Source organism: Psittacula echo (genome assembly GCF_963264785.1).
Source record: "Psittacula echo genome assembly, chromosome: 4".
Lineage (NCBI taxonomy): Eukaryota > Metazoa > Chordata > Aves > Psittaciformes > Psittacidae > Psittacula > Psittacula echo.
Window position 1 is genome coordinate 77,176,237 of NC_137738.1, and position 18,035 is coordinate 77,194,271.

General features: G+C 36.7%; 1 protein-coding gene across 3 annotated transcripts in view; it reads right to left on the reverse strand.

The window, feature by feature from the left end:
- Nucleotides 1-18,035, reverse strand: part of LOC308219623 (stromal membrane-associated protein 1-like) — a gene marked incomplete at its 5' end in the record, with an annotated part of 160,537 nt that overhangs the window by 47,015 nt on the left and 95,487 nt on the right. For all 3 annotated transcript variants that reach the window (XM_080614851.1, XM_080614853.1, XM_080614852.1), the window contains 3 exons: nt 6,878-6,953; nt 10,745-10,830; nt 11,554-11,687. In XM_080614851.1, coding sequence (XP_080470977.1) covers nt 6,878-6,953; nt 10,745-10,830; nt 11,554-11,687 — 296 coding nt within the window. The remainder of the gene's footprint in view (nt 1-6,877; nt 6,954-10,744; nt 10,831-11,553; nt 11,688-18,035) is intronic.

The window sequence follows — 18,035 nt, forward strand, 5'->3', positions numbered from 1 at the left end:
CAAGTGAAAAACATAAGCTTAAAGGAAGCATTAAATGAAGCTATCAGAGAATATAACATACAAAATCTCAGAATGATTTTACTTCAGTTTGTAGATAACAGTCATAGAAACACTGCTGGCCATTAAGGTCAATGTACTAAATAAAGTTCCCACCAACTTTTAGTTTTCAAAAAAGTCCTGTTCTTGATGCACTGCATACTGTAATTTAGCCTTTTATTAAAAAGGATTCAAGTTAAAGCTTTAGAAACCTATATTAAGCTTCCATTTAAATATGAAATTTAGGGTGCTATCACTCAGAAGATTCAAGAGATTAAAAGATGAGTTATCAAACCTTCTCACTATATTCAGGAAATTAGCAGCTGAACCAAATACAAAGGTGCCCTCGAGTGGCCATTTTATGTGCACACAATATACAGGGAAGTAACCTAAATGAAGAGGAGTACTCTACACCGATTCGACAGCTACTCCATATGCTTTTCTTATTTCAGCAGACTTTTGACTTTATTACTGTACATCTCCAACGAATGTTGACAACACTAATATTTTATTTTAAAGCAGCAGCAATTACAGACTATTAGCTGCATATAATATAAACACAACCAGTAACTTGCCATTTTTTAAGAAGGCCTATTCTCAAATACTGAAAGAAGTATAAGAAAACTAATGTACTATTAATAACACTTGTCTATGAATTTCTGTGGAAATTATTTAGGCTAACTAGCAAGGCTTTTTTTAAAGCTACTAAAATGTCTCTTCTATTCACTGCTGTAACCACTGGGCACCACAAATAAAAGGTGAGTGTCCCACATTTCACAAAACACAGCAGTAGATGGCTTTTCAAAGAAGCCAGTACTGCTCTTGTGTCAATATTCTGCAAATGCTCACCAATCCTCCATCCCTTCAGAATGCCCGTATCTTGTTACAGGAATACAGAGAAGCTTGTGCACAAGCTAGCTGTAGTCCTGAATGTGCAGAATTACAGATGTTCATAAAATTTACATCACAGAGAGATGCAATTACTTGATGTTCTAGGAAATACAGATATATTGAACAGTATTAGACTTGATTGCAACATTTTTCCAATTCTAACCAAAAGCACCCATACTTTTCCTTACCCACATTAGATTTATTATTTAGATGATTTAGCTTCTCCTTTAGATAACTACCTCTTGAAATACTATGGAGAGTCACCATGGTTTAACTAAAGGCTGACACAGGATAAGCAAAAGAGCCCTCCATTCCCCCTATCCACCCTAACCAATGTTTTCTGTATTTGTTCCAGGAAAAACTGTCTTTAGTGAGAGCTTCCCAACACTTCAGCACAACACATTTTTTTCTCCTAAGTGGTTTGCCCTGCTGCACGCAGGATCATTTACATTTTCAAGATCCATGCTAAACTGGCAATGCAGTCACTACAGATTTCAGCTTTGGCAGAAGTTCTGTTTACTTAGGCATAGTAAATTGTAGCTAGGCAGTGTGAACTGCTCCTCAAATGAAAGAGCTTATGGAAGTGAGGAAAGCAAGCCCCTGCACATGGAAATGCAGCCTGCCTACTGAAAATCCACACCCAGGCTTCTCTAACTCATCCATTTAACTACTGCTGAGCAAAGTCCAGCTCAAGGGCAGTCACTAGTGGTACACTCAGGCATTGATACTGGAGTAAACACTACTGAACTTCATTAATGACCCATCATTGAGACAAAGAACATCATCATCAAGTTTGCAGATGACACAAAATAAGGAGTGGTTGATACACTAGATCAGTGTGCTGCCATTCAGAGCTCTGTTGACAGGATGGGCCAACAGGAGCCACATGAACTTCAAAGGCAAGTGCCAAGTCCTGCAGCTGGGGAGGAATAACCCCATGCACCCATACAGGCTGGCATCAACTGGCTGGAAAGCAAATGTCTAGCAGAGGTCCTGGAGGTCCTGGTGGAGCTGCATATGAGCTAGAAACGTGGCTAGTTCTGGGCTCACAAGTACAAGAAAGACATGAACAGACTGAAGCAAGTCTGGAAAATGTAGACCCATCATTCTTTTCCTTCAGTCAACTTAAGAGTTATATGAAACTTGTGTTCCATACATAATTCACACATTTTCTTAAATATAGAAACTTTGTTTACTATTCTTTAAACATTGTCAAGATGTGATAATATATTCCTACTTCATGTAGTGAAATACACTGTGCCACTTTGTAATTTTAGAAACTTTATGGAATCTGCTTAAGTTGATTCACTCTGAATAAAGTATTTTCCATATGCATTCTGAGAAGTAATGCTCTTTCTTCTCCTATATATTTGTTTTTATTAAAAGCTGCAGAGATTGTGAGTGATAATACCTATATAGCTAATCTTTATCCACGCTCAACACTTGTATAGTGAAAGGTCATGGTATTAGATACAAAAAAAAAAATAGTTTAAGGAAGATTGTCGTTTTACAGTTTTTATTTTACATCAAAGAGGAGGAACCAAATATTTTTTAAAAATCTGGAAAATGACTGCTTCAAAGTTGACTTCCTGAACCTCTGCGTAACTTTAGGACACTTAAATTAGCTGTGTGTAGATACTGTCAAACAATTTGGATTGGGTACCAGAAACCCCTTCATTAGTGCAGTCCTGTGCCTCAAAAAAAACACCCCAGCAGCTGTTACTCAACAGCGTATTTTAGACAGGTTCTATCAAAATACACATTACCTCTTAGCTTATTGGAAAACTGTGTGATTTTCTACTTCAAAGCTTGCTTTCTCTAACCAGTAGTTTTGGGAGATTCTTACTAACTCTCCAAAACCTACAACAAGCAACATCTACAATTTCTCTCTGCCACTGCATCTAAGATCATGAGTCTCATTAACAACTGCGCCTCCACGTTATCAGTTGCATAGCTTTGAATACAAGTATTTGGGACTCAATACACAGATCAGGCAGGACGAATAGCTTATTTAGACATTATTTTCATAAAAACAAACATCCCAAAGTGCCTCTCTGACAAGCCTTACATTTGCTCCACATATATTTACTGCAGTAATTCTGAAAAAGTCCTTCAAGTCATTTAAGTATCCAAGTTGAAATTCTTAGGGAAAGGTGTCTGTCTAATCGTAAGCTGTGCTCTCCTAAGCCTGCTCCAGAAAACAGTGAACTAAAGGAAAATAAAGGGTTTAATGAGAGCCCAAAACAAACAAAAGATTTAATAAGCAACAGTCTTCACAACTAAGACTAAGAGGAGAAACTGCTTTGCATGCTTTACCCTTCAGTTCTAGGATTCTTGGGTACAAAAAACCCTATGATGAATATAAAAGGGCCTGCCTGTGCTTGAAAGTGATAATCAGGTGCAGGTCTGAAGTGCAATGATATATTCCTCAGCAGTTTCATGTCAGCACCTGCCTGAAAAAGAGTTTTAACATACAAAATAATCTCACACCACTTGACCTATAGTAACTGTGCACTTAACTACAGAAGTGATGCAATGTCTCAATTGCATTGTACAAACTTGCAGGGATAAATCAAGTCAAACAACATAGCATACTGCACGGTAAATTGCTCATGTTACTGTATCACAGATATGCCATTTATAAAGACGCCCTAATCATTACACTACTATGTGAAGTTTGTTTTATTGGATTCTGTACTATACTTTGCATCATTCACATTTTATATATGCCTAAAAATTGAGAACGAGGTTTGGCAGAAAATTAATTCTAGGACAATAGCATAATTCTGAGGATATTTACAATAAGCTGACCTGCTGACACCTACTGCTGCTCGTTTATTCAAAGAGAAGAAAAAAAAAAAAACAACACAAAAAAGCCCCAAATCATACATGTTATTCACAGAACAAATTCCCAAGTAACATCCTGTCAGCTTCAAGTATTTTTACTTGTATTACTCTTTTTAAATTGAAGCATACATAAATAGCATAAACAAACCATGAAGTCCTGCATGTTTCAAAATTATATCATACCAGACCAAAACAGGAAAGCAGCTGGACAGATCAAGAAACTCAGATTTCTTAAGCAGTTGGTCTTCAGAAGTCTCAATAGGCATGGTCTCACCACAATAGAACTATGAACTACTTCCTGAGAAGGAAGGTGCTGATTTTTTATACCAATGTGATTTTTTATACCAATGTGATTTGTTAATGTTGGGAGAGAATTATGATAGGCAGTGGGGCTAGAGAAATGCTGCTTTTAAATCTCTCAAGGGCTACACTGCTGAAGTTGAATACATTTGGATGTAAACATCAGAAATACCATACTGTTGTCTTCACAGTTTTAGTCATAATATCACAACCCTACAACTCTATCTAAGCATTTACAGATAATTACAACTCTAAGTTTTTCAAAGAGCTGATAAGTCTGAAGATACTTTCATGGGGTACAAAAACATCAGTTTGTCTCCCTGTGTCAGCTAATTTATTCAAAATTCTCTTCTTCACATTGATAAGAATAAAACTGCTACTTTAACAACAGCTAAATGGAAAAAATAAAAAGAATAGATGGCAATATTCCATTACTCTGTAAATAAAGTATTTCTACAAATGCATTGTTAGACATTTTTCTAAACCTTTTTCTTCTTGTTTCACAACATTATGAAGCCGTGAATATGTAACAGTTAAAAAAAAAAAATCTTCTTATGATTAGAAAAAGATTTCTGTTCCAAGAAAGATCTAAAAAAGTATTTTAAAAAGGCACACATAAAATCCATCCACATTAACATCTATATTTCTTAAAACACCAGATTGATTTTAACTGTATTATCAGTGTTAGTAAAAAATAATGACTATATCATTTCTGTTGATATTTTTTCCCAGGCTTCTCCCCTAGCTTATCCTGAATTGAAGCTCCTGCTTTTTGTTTCACCTCAAGTACAAGTTGAAGTACATCTGCGATACGAAGGGACAGGTATAATGTGATCACTTTGATAAATTCCCAACCTACATCTCTCAACCTCAGGCAAACTACAAGAGCACTGTAGTTTGCCTACCTGGGGTTACCATTCCTCCTACATTCCGTAAGGTTTTTTTTCTCAAGGCTAAAGCCTACGGTTGTGGTAAAGAATTAGGCCTGATATCGAATGTTTCCTAGTACCAAACTAAACAAACCCACAAAAAAAAACCAACCACAGTAAAACAAAAACAAGTGTAGAGTAACTTCCCCTCCTCCCTGTCAACAGTATCCAGGAGCAGAAAAGCAGCGTAACAGATGTGCAGAATGGAGGCCCAGCTTCACCGTTTCCTCCTCTTCCCTGTTAGACCCAGGTGAATGATGATCACTGAATATCAGTCACAGTACTTCCTAGACATGTGAGATGGGCTGGGGCCAGAGCCAAGGAGGGTAACCCAATACGAGCAGCAGACTAAGACTTCAGGCACTACACTAGTTCAACTGATTTGGTATCATGTACCTTTAGGATTTTGCCGAAACCGATTTCAGATTGTCTACTTTAAACCATGTTTCATGGCCTTGAAGAAATGCAGATGAATGTCGACATGCATGAGTTATCTATTGCTAAATTATTCCATAATCAGATTCTATTTCTATCTTGGAGAGATTATGCCATTTACATTAGTTAGTGAATGAAAAGCCCAAGTAGAAAGAAATTAAATGGTGTTTCCTACTTAGCAGTAACAAGCATCTCTTCAGCTTGTCTGGATTCCATCTTTGCTGCTATGACAGGTAAGCAATTCATATTAGTCTGCAATACAATAAAGCAAAATCCAATTACTCCCTCAAAGATATTAAGGCAGCAGTGGACTACTAGATTAGGCACCTAGGTTTTCAGTTTAGAAGGATCTTGGGACTCTTTTGAACTCTTTAAAGAAGTGTCATTTTAAGCAATTCTTCCTATTTACTACTTTAGAATAAAAGTAAAGTAAGGGTAACTAACAGAGCAATTCAAACCACAATTGTATTTTACACTGTATCTTACAAGTGAAGCAATTTTCTTTCTACTTCAACAATGTTTAATGAAATACACTTCTCTAGTTTCCAGTGATTTTTTTCCTCCTAGAATGAAACTATCATTCAAAGATCCATTTTCTCAGGTAGGAAAGGCAGCATAAATCCCACTCTTTACAACCTCCAATGCACTGGTTTCCCTGTCAAATTTCACTGACTAGTAAGATGCAGTAGTAAGTTACATGTTAGGCCATGATTAAATAATGTAGGTATAGAGGAGTGCATGTTTATATATTTTTATTTATACAGTTGTATTTATGCTAAAACCAGACCGTATGGCCCAGAAACAGCAATGTCCAAAAAACCAAACAAGAATACTAGGAACAACTTCAGTAAACGTGGACATACTCAAAACTGCTTTGCCAGCAAAGCACACATGAACTTACAATAGTGAACAGACAACTACATGATTAAACACCTGGTTTGCCATCCTGCCTGTGTTTGCTATTTCAATGTACCCCACTGCACACAACAGCCTGGAATTCAGCAGAACGCCAAGACCCTCAGAAGAGGAACCCAAAACACTGTAGAATTTCTCATCAAGGTATTAGAGAGAATGAGAGAAGACAAAGTCACAAGAAACAGTAATCCTATCTTATCCCTGTAACATGAAAAAGATACTCAGAAAGGACTCAAAATATACTGTTGAAGAACTACTCATCATCAAAAGAGAAAAACACAAAATAAACAGAAGCAAGCTATTTGTTGGATCATAACAATTTGCTGTTACAGATATAACAGATAATATGTTGACCTTACAGAAGCTAGGAATACCTTTCAAGAGACACGAAAGAAAACATTTAGCACTGAATCAAAAAGGTTTTGACTGTGAAGACATTTTAACATGTAATGTTTTCTGCATTTCTCTAATGTAGCTTTCAAAAAACAAAAGTGACAGAACTCTTGGTGAAACTGTTTACTTACATTGAAGGCATTAACTGCATTTTTATCATAATATTTCTTCTTTTCATACTTATCCCTGATGAAAAATTCCACAGCTCTGGAATTAGCTAGTTTAAGGAAAATATGTATGCAGATAAATAGCAACATTAACCTACAAAGCTAACGGGCTAGTCAAAGAATTGCACCAGATTCTTGCTCCTTCTTATTTTGTAGTTTCAAAACAGAGTAAATTGCTCTACACAATAATTGCTATTGCAGCATCCAAAAAGAAAAAGCTTCTTTTTACTACAGAGGATTAATCAGTTTAATCTCTTAATGAAGCAATATGAGAAAGATATACTAGGATTAACTCAGTGTTCCACAGTTAGGACATTTTCACTTAGTATTTATAAGCTACAGGGCTGTAATACTGCAAATACTTGAACAAAGGTACTCATATAAAGTAATTAAAAGTATAGTTTACTATCATTAACTTGCAAAAAAAATACATTCTCTTTGTATAAAAGGTGAAAAGTATGTAAACCCATTCTCTGATTTGCATAAACTGTATCATGATACAAAAGCTGGTCATAAACGGTTCTCTGAGATCACTAAATCCTCCACAAGAGACTCCTACTACAAGAAGCATCTCTGTGGAAAGAAAACTAAAACCCTAGTGACAAAAATATATTGAAGCAAAGGTGGAAATAGCAGCAAGTGTATTGATGCAGAAGACCAGATATGACAGCTCAAACACAAAAAGGACAAGTAGCCGTTTTCCTCAATTATTCTCTCTCAGCTTCATAAAGCAGCTCATCCAAAGCAATGTGGGTACTTTAGTAAAGCTGATTCTCTGGTATCTGTGAATTTTAACTGACTAGTTGGGTGACATGATTATCCATTTAAAAATCAGAATTGCAACTGTGGAAGCTGATTCACTGCCTCTCCATAGCAATTCTTTCTCAATGAATGGAAAGATACGTTAGCTCCATACTATCTCTCAAGATTAACACTGAGGTCACAGCAATCTGTTCCTTCAGTCTGTATTGACAACAAGCATATTCAGTTTCAAATTGAATGTGTCACCTGAAGATACTTCCTAAAAGTTGCAGAAATCAAAAACATTCTTTTCTACCTCTTTTCAAATATATCTACATTCTAAAGGGCATCTGGAGTGCTTTGAATGCACAACTATCTTAGCACTAACAATGCACTGTTCTTGACACATACCAAAGAACTCTCACTTCGCCCCCCAAAAAAAATCAATGCATATTAAATTACAGATGCATGGAAGTTGTATAATATGCTACTCCACAACCTTGCAAATTTAGCTAAGACTAAACAGGATTCCCCCAGAAAGTGAATTTTCAACTTGTAGCACAAAGTACTGCATTATATAATCTCAGTGGGGAAGGAGATATGGAAAAAAAAAATCAAATAGCCTTTCTCTGCTTTTGTAACTGGATAGCTGTATTAATTTATAACTAATTTAGAAGTAAACAGAAAAGATTCAAAACCTTGATTGTTATAAAATACCTTAGAACAACCTATCCTTTCTATAAAGTCTTAGGTATTTGCCAAAATTAACATTTTCAGATGGCACATTTATACTAAGTGTTCTAAGTTTTGGTTGCCCAGATTTTGGTGCTAGGTATTTTAGTTCCTTTGCATAAGTATTTCCCTATTTTTAGCAGTTTCCCAGGATGCTCACCTAATATTTCAGTCCTTAGAAAGTTTTAATTTGAAAATTATTTCAGAGGATCATAAACATTTAAATTTTATAACAGTTTAATTTCCTGGGATGCTATTAAACTGGGGCATTATTATTTTGGAATTTCAATTTGTGTAAATTTCGATTTTTGGAGCATGTCTATATTTGTTTAGATTGGTAACCTACTGTGCTCTTGTTAACAAAACAATTTAAAGCAACATTAACAGTTGCCAAAACTGTTTCAAGAAGCGAGTAAAATGAAGAGACAAATTGATTCACTCTACTCTTGCAAAGAAAAACACTTTCAAACAGGAAGTTTTTCTATACCAGAGCATCCCTGCCAAGTACAATGGAAGCACAAAAATAAACTAATGCCCAGAAAGGTCAGTCTTGTGATTAAATGGCAGAACTGATGGGGGACCTTTAGTGGGAGATTTTGGGAGGATTCCACATACATGTTTTTTCTGTGCCTCCATTCTACTGCCTAAAAAACAAAGAATATTATAATGCTACAGTTAAATATCATATAGCAGAACATATACAAAAGTGGTCATTACATGCAGAATCTCCATTAATACCTGCAAAAGATTATTCAGAATATTGAGAATATTCATAACCAGAATACTGATTAGATACAATGCTGATTTTGTAGTGATACAAAGGGCACAGAGGAAAGGCAAAAAAACCAGCTTATCACAAATGCCAAGTAGGTAAGTAGCTGACAAAGTTATGGGGAAGCTGAGAAATCAAATAGAAAACGTTGGCATCCTCTCTCCTGGCCCTGTATTTTTAATAAAGACAACGCACACAATGAAACATATTCAGTTGACCAAGTCCACCTCTTAGAAACTGTCAACTCTTCAAAAGGATATTCATTTCAAGGTATACAGTATCAACAAAAGAATTATCTTGAAATCTAGAAGTGAGACTTGTGGTCTGATCTGACAAGAAAAGCTTAGAGCAAAGCATTATTGCTTCTCCTGCAATAGCACCAGTGAATTCAAATTAGCTGCAGCAAGAACAAAACATACATCTTCAAGATCCACTTCTGAGTAAGTTTTAGTCAAAGTATTTCAGTCTTATGGCTGAAATAGAGTTCTAGAATATTACAGCTGGAACACTACAGTGCTATCTGGTTCCAATTACTTTTTTCTTATACATATGTGTGTTTAATTTTAAAGCTACTGGAACATGAAAACACATCTGTTTTGCTCAAGTACATTTTATAATGAGGAACCTAACTCATCAGAAAAAAAAAAATCTTCTGCACATAGAATATCACACATAGTATGTAACAAACAGGAGAATCAAAATCAATTTGGGATACTGAAAGAGGAAATTCAGATCCAGTTATGACTAAGTGCATTTACCAGCCTTCGTAGACTGTATCATCATCAGGGTAAGAGAACTGGGGATAGATTCAGCTCACTTAACAGTAGCTGTTCAGGATCTTATTACAGAGTTCCATTAAGATTGGATGAAGCAAATCCTACCTGCAGAGTAACTTTCACTAAGTCAGAAGTGAATACAAATCTAAATTAATGCCATTATATGTTATTCTAATGACTCAGTACATTTGGAAAAGGTATGTTTTGAGGAAAGTTACTTATTGGTGGTTGACAATTTTTCCTCCAACCTTCCTGTTATATGGTGATAACCACACACCAACACAAGTGGTGGCTCTCAGAGAGGTTTGGTTTATTTAGATATTCCCATTTGTGCTTGCAGAGTTCACAGAATTGTATATATTTCAACTCTAAAAGAATTACAGAGTACTCTACCTAGATGAAGAAATCCATACTTCACTTGAGTAAGATCCAATGGCTTATTCTGTTTTACCATTCAGCTCATTATTTCCTGTTCAAATGCTTCTAACTTCAGCTGGCAGTTACACAAGACAAAGACAGAATATTCAAGAGCTCTCCAGTATCACTTTAACTTCCTACATACAGGGAATTTATGAAGTCTCCTTTTCTGAAAGCAAAAACAAATGGGGCTTGCCAAATCTCATTACAAAGCAGATTTGCTATAACTGAAGTAATTTAAACCTTTTCTGAACTGTTCCCAAGTTCCACTGTCATTTTTTATATAACAATATCAGTGAAATAAATAAGCTGAGTTGCCAAATATAGCAGTCCCTTAACATTTAAATTGCATTAAAAGTTGTTTCAATGTGAAAGCTAAATCAAAAAGGATACTGATCCGTTTGAGGTCTTCGGAAGTTCTCTGGTAGATTAGCTTCATAGAGTAGTCTTGCTTTAGTATTTCCCATTTCTTGCATGCACTAAGGAAAAGTGAGAAGAAACAGTTAGTTCAGGTCCACTAATACTTTAAATCCTGAAATAGCCAGAATGCTATTTGTGTGCTTAAATAACACTGAAAGTTTTTAACCTGGAGATCTCTCTGCTGCCATATGTCCTGGGAGATGCTCCCATTGCACAGGAGGGCTGCCTGCCAACACTTGCTGGACAAGAGCTAACAACACAGATGCTGTTTAACAGTGTAAGCTAACCCATCCAGTGAAAGATAAGCTTTCATCTCTCAGGATGCTCCTCAGACCAGGAGGAACAGGAATAAGAAAAATTGTCTTGCAACAGAATAATGCTTCAGACTGGAACATACCTGGAAAAGTCAGTACTTGGAACACCAAAAAGAATGTAATTCAAGAATCACACAGATGTGTGAATGCTACCTTACTGTGCCCTCCTGAAAAGGAAAAGGCTTACAACACACTTTCTACAGATACAATGAAGAAGCATCTTTCAAAGTCCCAGTGGCAAGGGACTTCTGGATCTAAAATGATCAGTTGCTCAGTGATCTAAAATGATCCAGAAGAGATAACCAGTTTCTGAAGTGGTTTTCAGAACTTAACTCATTACAGTAGAAATGACACATTAAGAACTACTTTGTAAAACATTTAAGCTGAGACAACGTGATAAACTCAAATCCTTTCCAAAGGAGCGCTGGCATTCCATCCAAATTGAAAATATATTTTAAGGTATTTTACCTGTATTTGCTCTGGTGTCCATTGGTCCAAGTTGACAGACTTGACCCTTGATATATGTACCCCAAGATTTCGATGTATTCCAGCACATCTGATGCAAATAAAAACACCGGTGTTCCAAGACGCCCATCTTGGACCTAAATCGAATGGGGAAATAAATTAGTTATTTTCAAAATCACGTATCCTGTGAAGATGTTATCTGACATAATTCTATACTGACAACAGGAACAAACACACCTGAGTAAGACTCACAACTGTTTCTCTAGGATTTCTATTACTTCTAACAATCTCCACTGTCAGCAGTTTTATTTATGGCTTTCTGCTTCTACGTGATATCACGTAACATTTGAGTTAGTAAGGTTGCAACCTGCATCTCCCCACCAAAAAAAAAAACAAACAAAAAAAACCAACCCTGAAACAAAAACAAAATTTAAAAAGTTGTCTTACTAGTAGGAACAAGATTTTGCTAACATCTTGAATAATCCTTAGGGCTGTGCATCAGGTGTAAGCATCAGCAGAAATCAGCAGAAGTTGCCCCTATTTCTACAATTAAAAGCTTCCCAAGACATGCATCTTTAATTAACTTGGAATTAAATGCAGTGCAATCTTACATTAACGCAACAAATCCTTTAACATCTCATACAGCACAGACTTTACAACAGCAGCATGCAAGCTCCTAGGGAATGATTTGCAAAACCAACCAATGAAAATACCCTAAGAATGGTGGAAAACTGAATACGTTCAGTTGATTCCTGAACTATAGTATGAGTTGCCATTCACAGCTCAATAGAGTTTCCTCACAGAACCTCACCACTGTTTCTCAGCTGTGTTGGCATGCTGAGACAGACCTACAGTATGCTGGCCTAAACTCCCAGTGAAACCTGGGATGTTTGACTTGAATTCACTACGCAGTCTCGAACTAAACACATGAATATAATTTTATTCCAGCTCTGTACACCACTATTATAGGCACTGCTTTAATGTCCATCCAGTTCTGAGTTCTAAGGAGTTCAGAGATCAAATAATTAACAATTCAAAAGCAAGAAAGTGCATTGAGGAGCTGGAAAACATTTCAAGCAAGTATTTTCTGCCTTTGTACAACTGAGGCACACATAGACTGCTCATGCAAATGCAGCAATTTGCATTCCAATATATCATTCAAACACTGTCCTGGGGCATAGAAAAGAATTTCATGCCTAGGTCTCCTGATCTTTAGCTTAAGACTGTGCTGGTGAGAAGACTTGCAGACTGAGACGGCAACAGTTTAAATAAGGGAAGCACACACTGCAGACAAGGGGGTGGGGGGGAAGAAAGATTTCCTTATTACTTCCCATCAGCAGACAAGTGCGCAGCCACTTTCTAGAAAGATGAGCCTCTGCACATGTAACACTTGCTTTGGAAGACCATAGCCAAGAATGTCCCTTCTTCTTTCTCCTTTCCTTGAGCATTTACTGCTAAGCACATCATCATATGGTATAGAACGGCCAATTAGAGTCAGCAGCTGTCCCAGCTGTGTCTCCTCCCAGGTTCTTGCCCAGCCACCCCTAGCGTACTCATCTGTGGGGAGGCAGAACATAGCATGCAAGCACTGTTCAGCAATAGCCAAACAAGGAAGTAGCATAATTCCTTTCAGCTAGACTTCACTCTTTTGAATTAGTACTCAAAAATCCTAAGACACATTCACAGCTCCACAGACATGTTGCAAGAAGCCCTTCTCTAGTGTCTAGTATCCACTGCTTGACCTTCAAGACCAAACGATTAAGATGACTGGCAGTTTTTAGAGTAAGTGCTACCATCATAAAATTAGATTTCAGGAGTCAAGGGATCTAACAGTTGCTCACCGAAACTAACACAATTTCCCACAGGGCACTTCTATATTAAAACTGCTATTTGTCAAGTAAGAACAATCAAACTGTCTACGATGTGTGTCTTACATAGTTCAACAACCAGCAGCCTGCTGACCTGCCTTTTTATTTTTCCCTGTAAAATACAGACACGCAATACTCACCCTGTCCTTACAGACAGTGTAGATCTGTATTACAGGAAGATCCCACTTACAATTTAAACTACTTTACACTTCGGTGCTCCAGGATAGAGGTTTGCATGCCATTTGCCTCTACATCTTAAGTTTCAGCTACAAGTTTCACCAGCAGACAAAGCACCTCAATTTATGCAACTGCTTCAGGTAGCCGTGACATTTTAGAAACAAAAACATAAGGCAAGGTCTTAAGTGCCCAATAGCTTATCCAGCTTTTCTCTAAAAATATAACCCAGGGATGTGCCTTCAAAAGAGAGAAAGCAGTTTTGATCAGGTTACTATAAGGACAAGAGGTGTTCATCTGTAGTATCTATATGATGTTTGTATTTTTATCCTATAGGGTAAAGAGCTTTAACACTAAAAGCTTTTCACCATAACAGAGACTGTACAACTACACATCACCTAAGTTTCCTATTCTTCAGGTTCTTCCTCAACTATAATATCCCAGATTGGCAAGTTCTATATTTAAGTAGAGACAAACCGGAATGAGGGTTTGACATGACTGAAGTCTATCTTAATAAACTAGAAAGTTAATGATCTCCCTGTTCATTTAACATTTTAACTTCAAATTTTGTTAATAAAAAGAAAGATCATAACACAACTCATGAATTTGCTAGTTTTCTCCTGGAATGGAACGATTTTGTGTTTTCCCAGAAGCTCAGATTTCATTAATTTGTACTTGTTTCTGAAATAACTTAGGGAAATCAAATATATTTAAGCAATAAAGTAGCAAATTTAACAGTGAAATAACAGACAAACCTGAGGCCAGACAAAAATGTTCACACGTAATCTCTGAGTTTCAGACTAATGACAATATGCAATATTAAACACTTTAAATGAAAAATGTTTTAATTACTACAAATCAATTACATCCACAGTTAAGTAGCAGGCAAAAGAAGTTACGAAATAATGGTCTCTGTGTGGGCATCAAACTAGCTGGGCTTGACATAACCAGTCAACAAAAGCTGCAAACCTTCCTGAGTGAGAAATGTTCGACAGGATTTTGGACTGATTCAATAAAAAATTTACAGTTATCTCAATTTTGTATGAAGTCAGGATCCTTATTTATTTCAGGAAGTATTTTTCACTTAAATACTCACAGGTTCCTTCTCTTCATGTCCTTAAGGATAGATATAATTTTCTTCAGCAAAATTTACAAAAGTAGCCTAGTTTATCTCTGTCTGTATTCTGCTAGACAGTTAAGACGACATTTGGCTTCACAAACGAAGACTGAACACCAAGAATCCTGATGACAGCTATTTTTATACTATTTAGAACACCTTTCCATGTCAGCAGTGATGCTACCTTACCTATAAAGAACTGCATTATACAATGAAACTCCAATCAGCCAATATTAACACGAAATACTGTTTGACATTAGTTTTAATACAATTGTAATGTTATTCTTTTGAAAGCTACTTGAATACAAGTTTTTTACTAGGAGAACTGAGCTGCACTTCAGCCGCTTGCTGCACCAGAATCAGTGCACCCCTTGGATATAAAAATACACTTCAAGTAATTTTTTCAGTCATTTAAGAAACAGATAACCACTTAAAAACATTTTCAATATCTTTCATCCTCAAGGCAAAAAGCCGTAAGACTGAAAATGACAGTTTATACTAGACTATGTGCTCAGATACTGTGAAGTCCCTGAAACACTGCCAGGCTGAACCAAGGAAAAAGCTTCAGCAATCCTAAACAGATTACTGCTTTTAAGATGAGAATCTTTTTTTTTTTCGTTCAACCTAAACTTTATTTTCTGTATGTGTCTACTGATTAGACTTAGATTTCCTTTTCAGCTCTTAATAGGCAGTTAGGTAAGGTCAGCTGTGAAGGCGTGGACACTTTTCCAGGGAAATTACTAAAACAAGATTTTGAATGCATTGGGCCATTTTGGTGAAGACCTGACAATCTTCCTTAGGATGGCCTGACTTTAACAATTTAAGTAACCCTTAAAATAACTAATACCAAATAAAGCTCCTGTCCTGGGTTAAACCACAACAGACCCTCAAGGCTTATTGTACATTTTTAGTCTGACTGGCAACTGTAATTCAGTTAGCTTCATAGAAACTGGTGAGTAAGTTTCACTTTGAAGTTTAAACAGAGCACAAGTGCAAACTTCCTGTAAGAGCTAAACAGAAAGATGGGTTTGAGCTGTCACACGGCTTCACACCAATTAATTCAGTCTTTGGGCTACAATTTAGGCTATTACATGTTAAATGGAGAATACCAAGCAACATTTCCTGCTGTACTGGTCCTGGCTGGGATGGAGGTAACATGCCTCCTAGGATTTCATATGGAGCTGTGCTTTGAATTTGTGACTAAAACAGTGCCGATAACACTAATGCTTTGGCAGCAGCTGGACCATGCTTCCACAGCAGCAAGTCTTTCCTTCTCACCACCACCCAGTAGGTAGCAAGTGCCTACTGACCATAGGCACATTCCAAACCATTAAGACATCTGACTGCTGGTGGGAAGTACTGATTGAAATTCTCCTTTTGCTTCGCTTGAGTGCGCATCTTTTGCTTTGCTTAAGATGTCATGATCTCAAGCCATAAGTCTTTCCTCTTTCCTTCTGCTTTTTCATCATTCCACGGGAGAGGGGGAACACATAAGAAATGGGGTGAGTCTTCAGCTGCTTTACAGGGTCCACACCAGCTACTACATTAGTCTGTGTTCAGGAACTGTGTATCAAATTTCTGACAAACTAGGATTCAATGAGATGCAGAGAAGCAGCACTAATTTGTGACATATTTTGAGTATTTAAGGAGTCCTTTATTAGAGACCATCTAGACTCTTAAGAATCAAGGACACACAGCCACCAGACAACATTTCCTGGTATGCTTTAAGTTTTTAGAATTGCTAAATAACTTGCAAATTTAAGAAACAACTGAAGAGAGTTTTTTCCAGTTGCAGTAGATTTCCATGCCAGTATAGTTATTGTACAGAACCAACATCCTCACGACTTGCAGAAATATCTACAGCTACTAAAAAACTGAGAACACTTCAAACACTGGCTTCAGCTGTTTAAAACTTAAGCAATAAGGAGTTTGAAAGTAATTTACATAATTTTAGATACAAGTCTCCATATAAGTCGATTTCAAGACATTTTTTAAATTGCTGAAAAAGTTATCCATCTTCACAGGGCATTCTTCTATTCTAAAAGGCACTTTAAAGTGTGATTTGGAGGAAAAGGCACTGGTTTTATGTATTCTTCATGAGGTGAAAGCTTTTCTCCCAACATATTTCAAATTTTTTTTCATGCTTTCTCATGTTCAGGATACCTATTTTTGAGATTTTTTATGAGATTATTTCCCCTCTGTATTATTTAAACTGCACTAGTACCTTGCTCAGGTTGAATATGTGTGCATATACTCCCATATATCCCTTTCTTCACTATCCCAGTAACTCAGCCACTTAGGACCATATGTTCTACTCTATTATATTATAAAGCTGACTGAGGAAGCTGCAATCAACATTCACAGCACTGCTGACACATGCTGCTAATGTAATTATAGCCGATACAACCAACTTTTTGAGGGTACATCTGATACAGATCTTTAGGCAAGAATAATAACAGGAATGATAATGCCAAAGCTGGTGCATTTCCAAAGAAAAGACATGACAAAGCACATTTGCTTTAATAAGTCCAAGGCTTAAGTTCTATTACAAACTGTTTGAGCTTCATTTTGCATCAGCGGATGCAAAATGAAGCATCAGGTACAAGACAAGGCTTACATGATACTACTCATTTAAAATGTTAAGGAAAAGGTACTTTTATCTGCCTTACAAAAAACATGGAAGCCTCATAAACCTCTGTAACTGTATGTGAAACCAAGTGGTCAATACAGTGTGAAGCATTGTTTTAGCTCTCTATTTGATTAGTTTGTATAAAAATCTTTTTAACTGCTTTAAACATGGCAGTCACCACTCTATCCTCTACTGAGATTCTACCTGCAGTAAGCAATTAGTGAGAAAGCTTATACACTACCTAACAAAACTAGGCAGGAGTAGGACTACCCATCACACAAACAAGTTTAAAAAAAAACCCAAACAAACAGGTAGTGGGGACCAAAACAAACTAAAAACACACAAAAGGAAACAAAAGTACAGGGATATGACAGACATGGCTAATGTCCACAAAGGCTCAAGTGTGAGATTATTGCATATATGACTATAAGGTAGGAGAATGATGATAGTTGCTTCCCTTACCACAATAATTCAGTTTCCTTCTCTCCATCAGTCCACTACCACCTGTTCAGCTTACTGAAACTCCATATTAACACTGAAACACTTTTGCTGCAGCAGAGGTGCTGTCCATTCTTACTAAGCAGAACTGGGGTAGGAGGAGCAAGCACACAGCCTTTCAATTTTATATTTGCTGTCAAAGGGGAAGGTGACTGCCTTACATCGCAAACTACTCTGAACCCTTTACACCATGTGCATA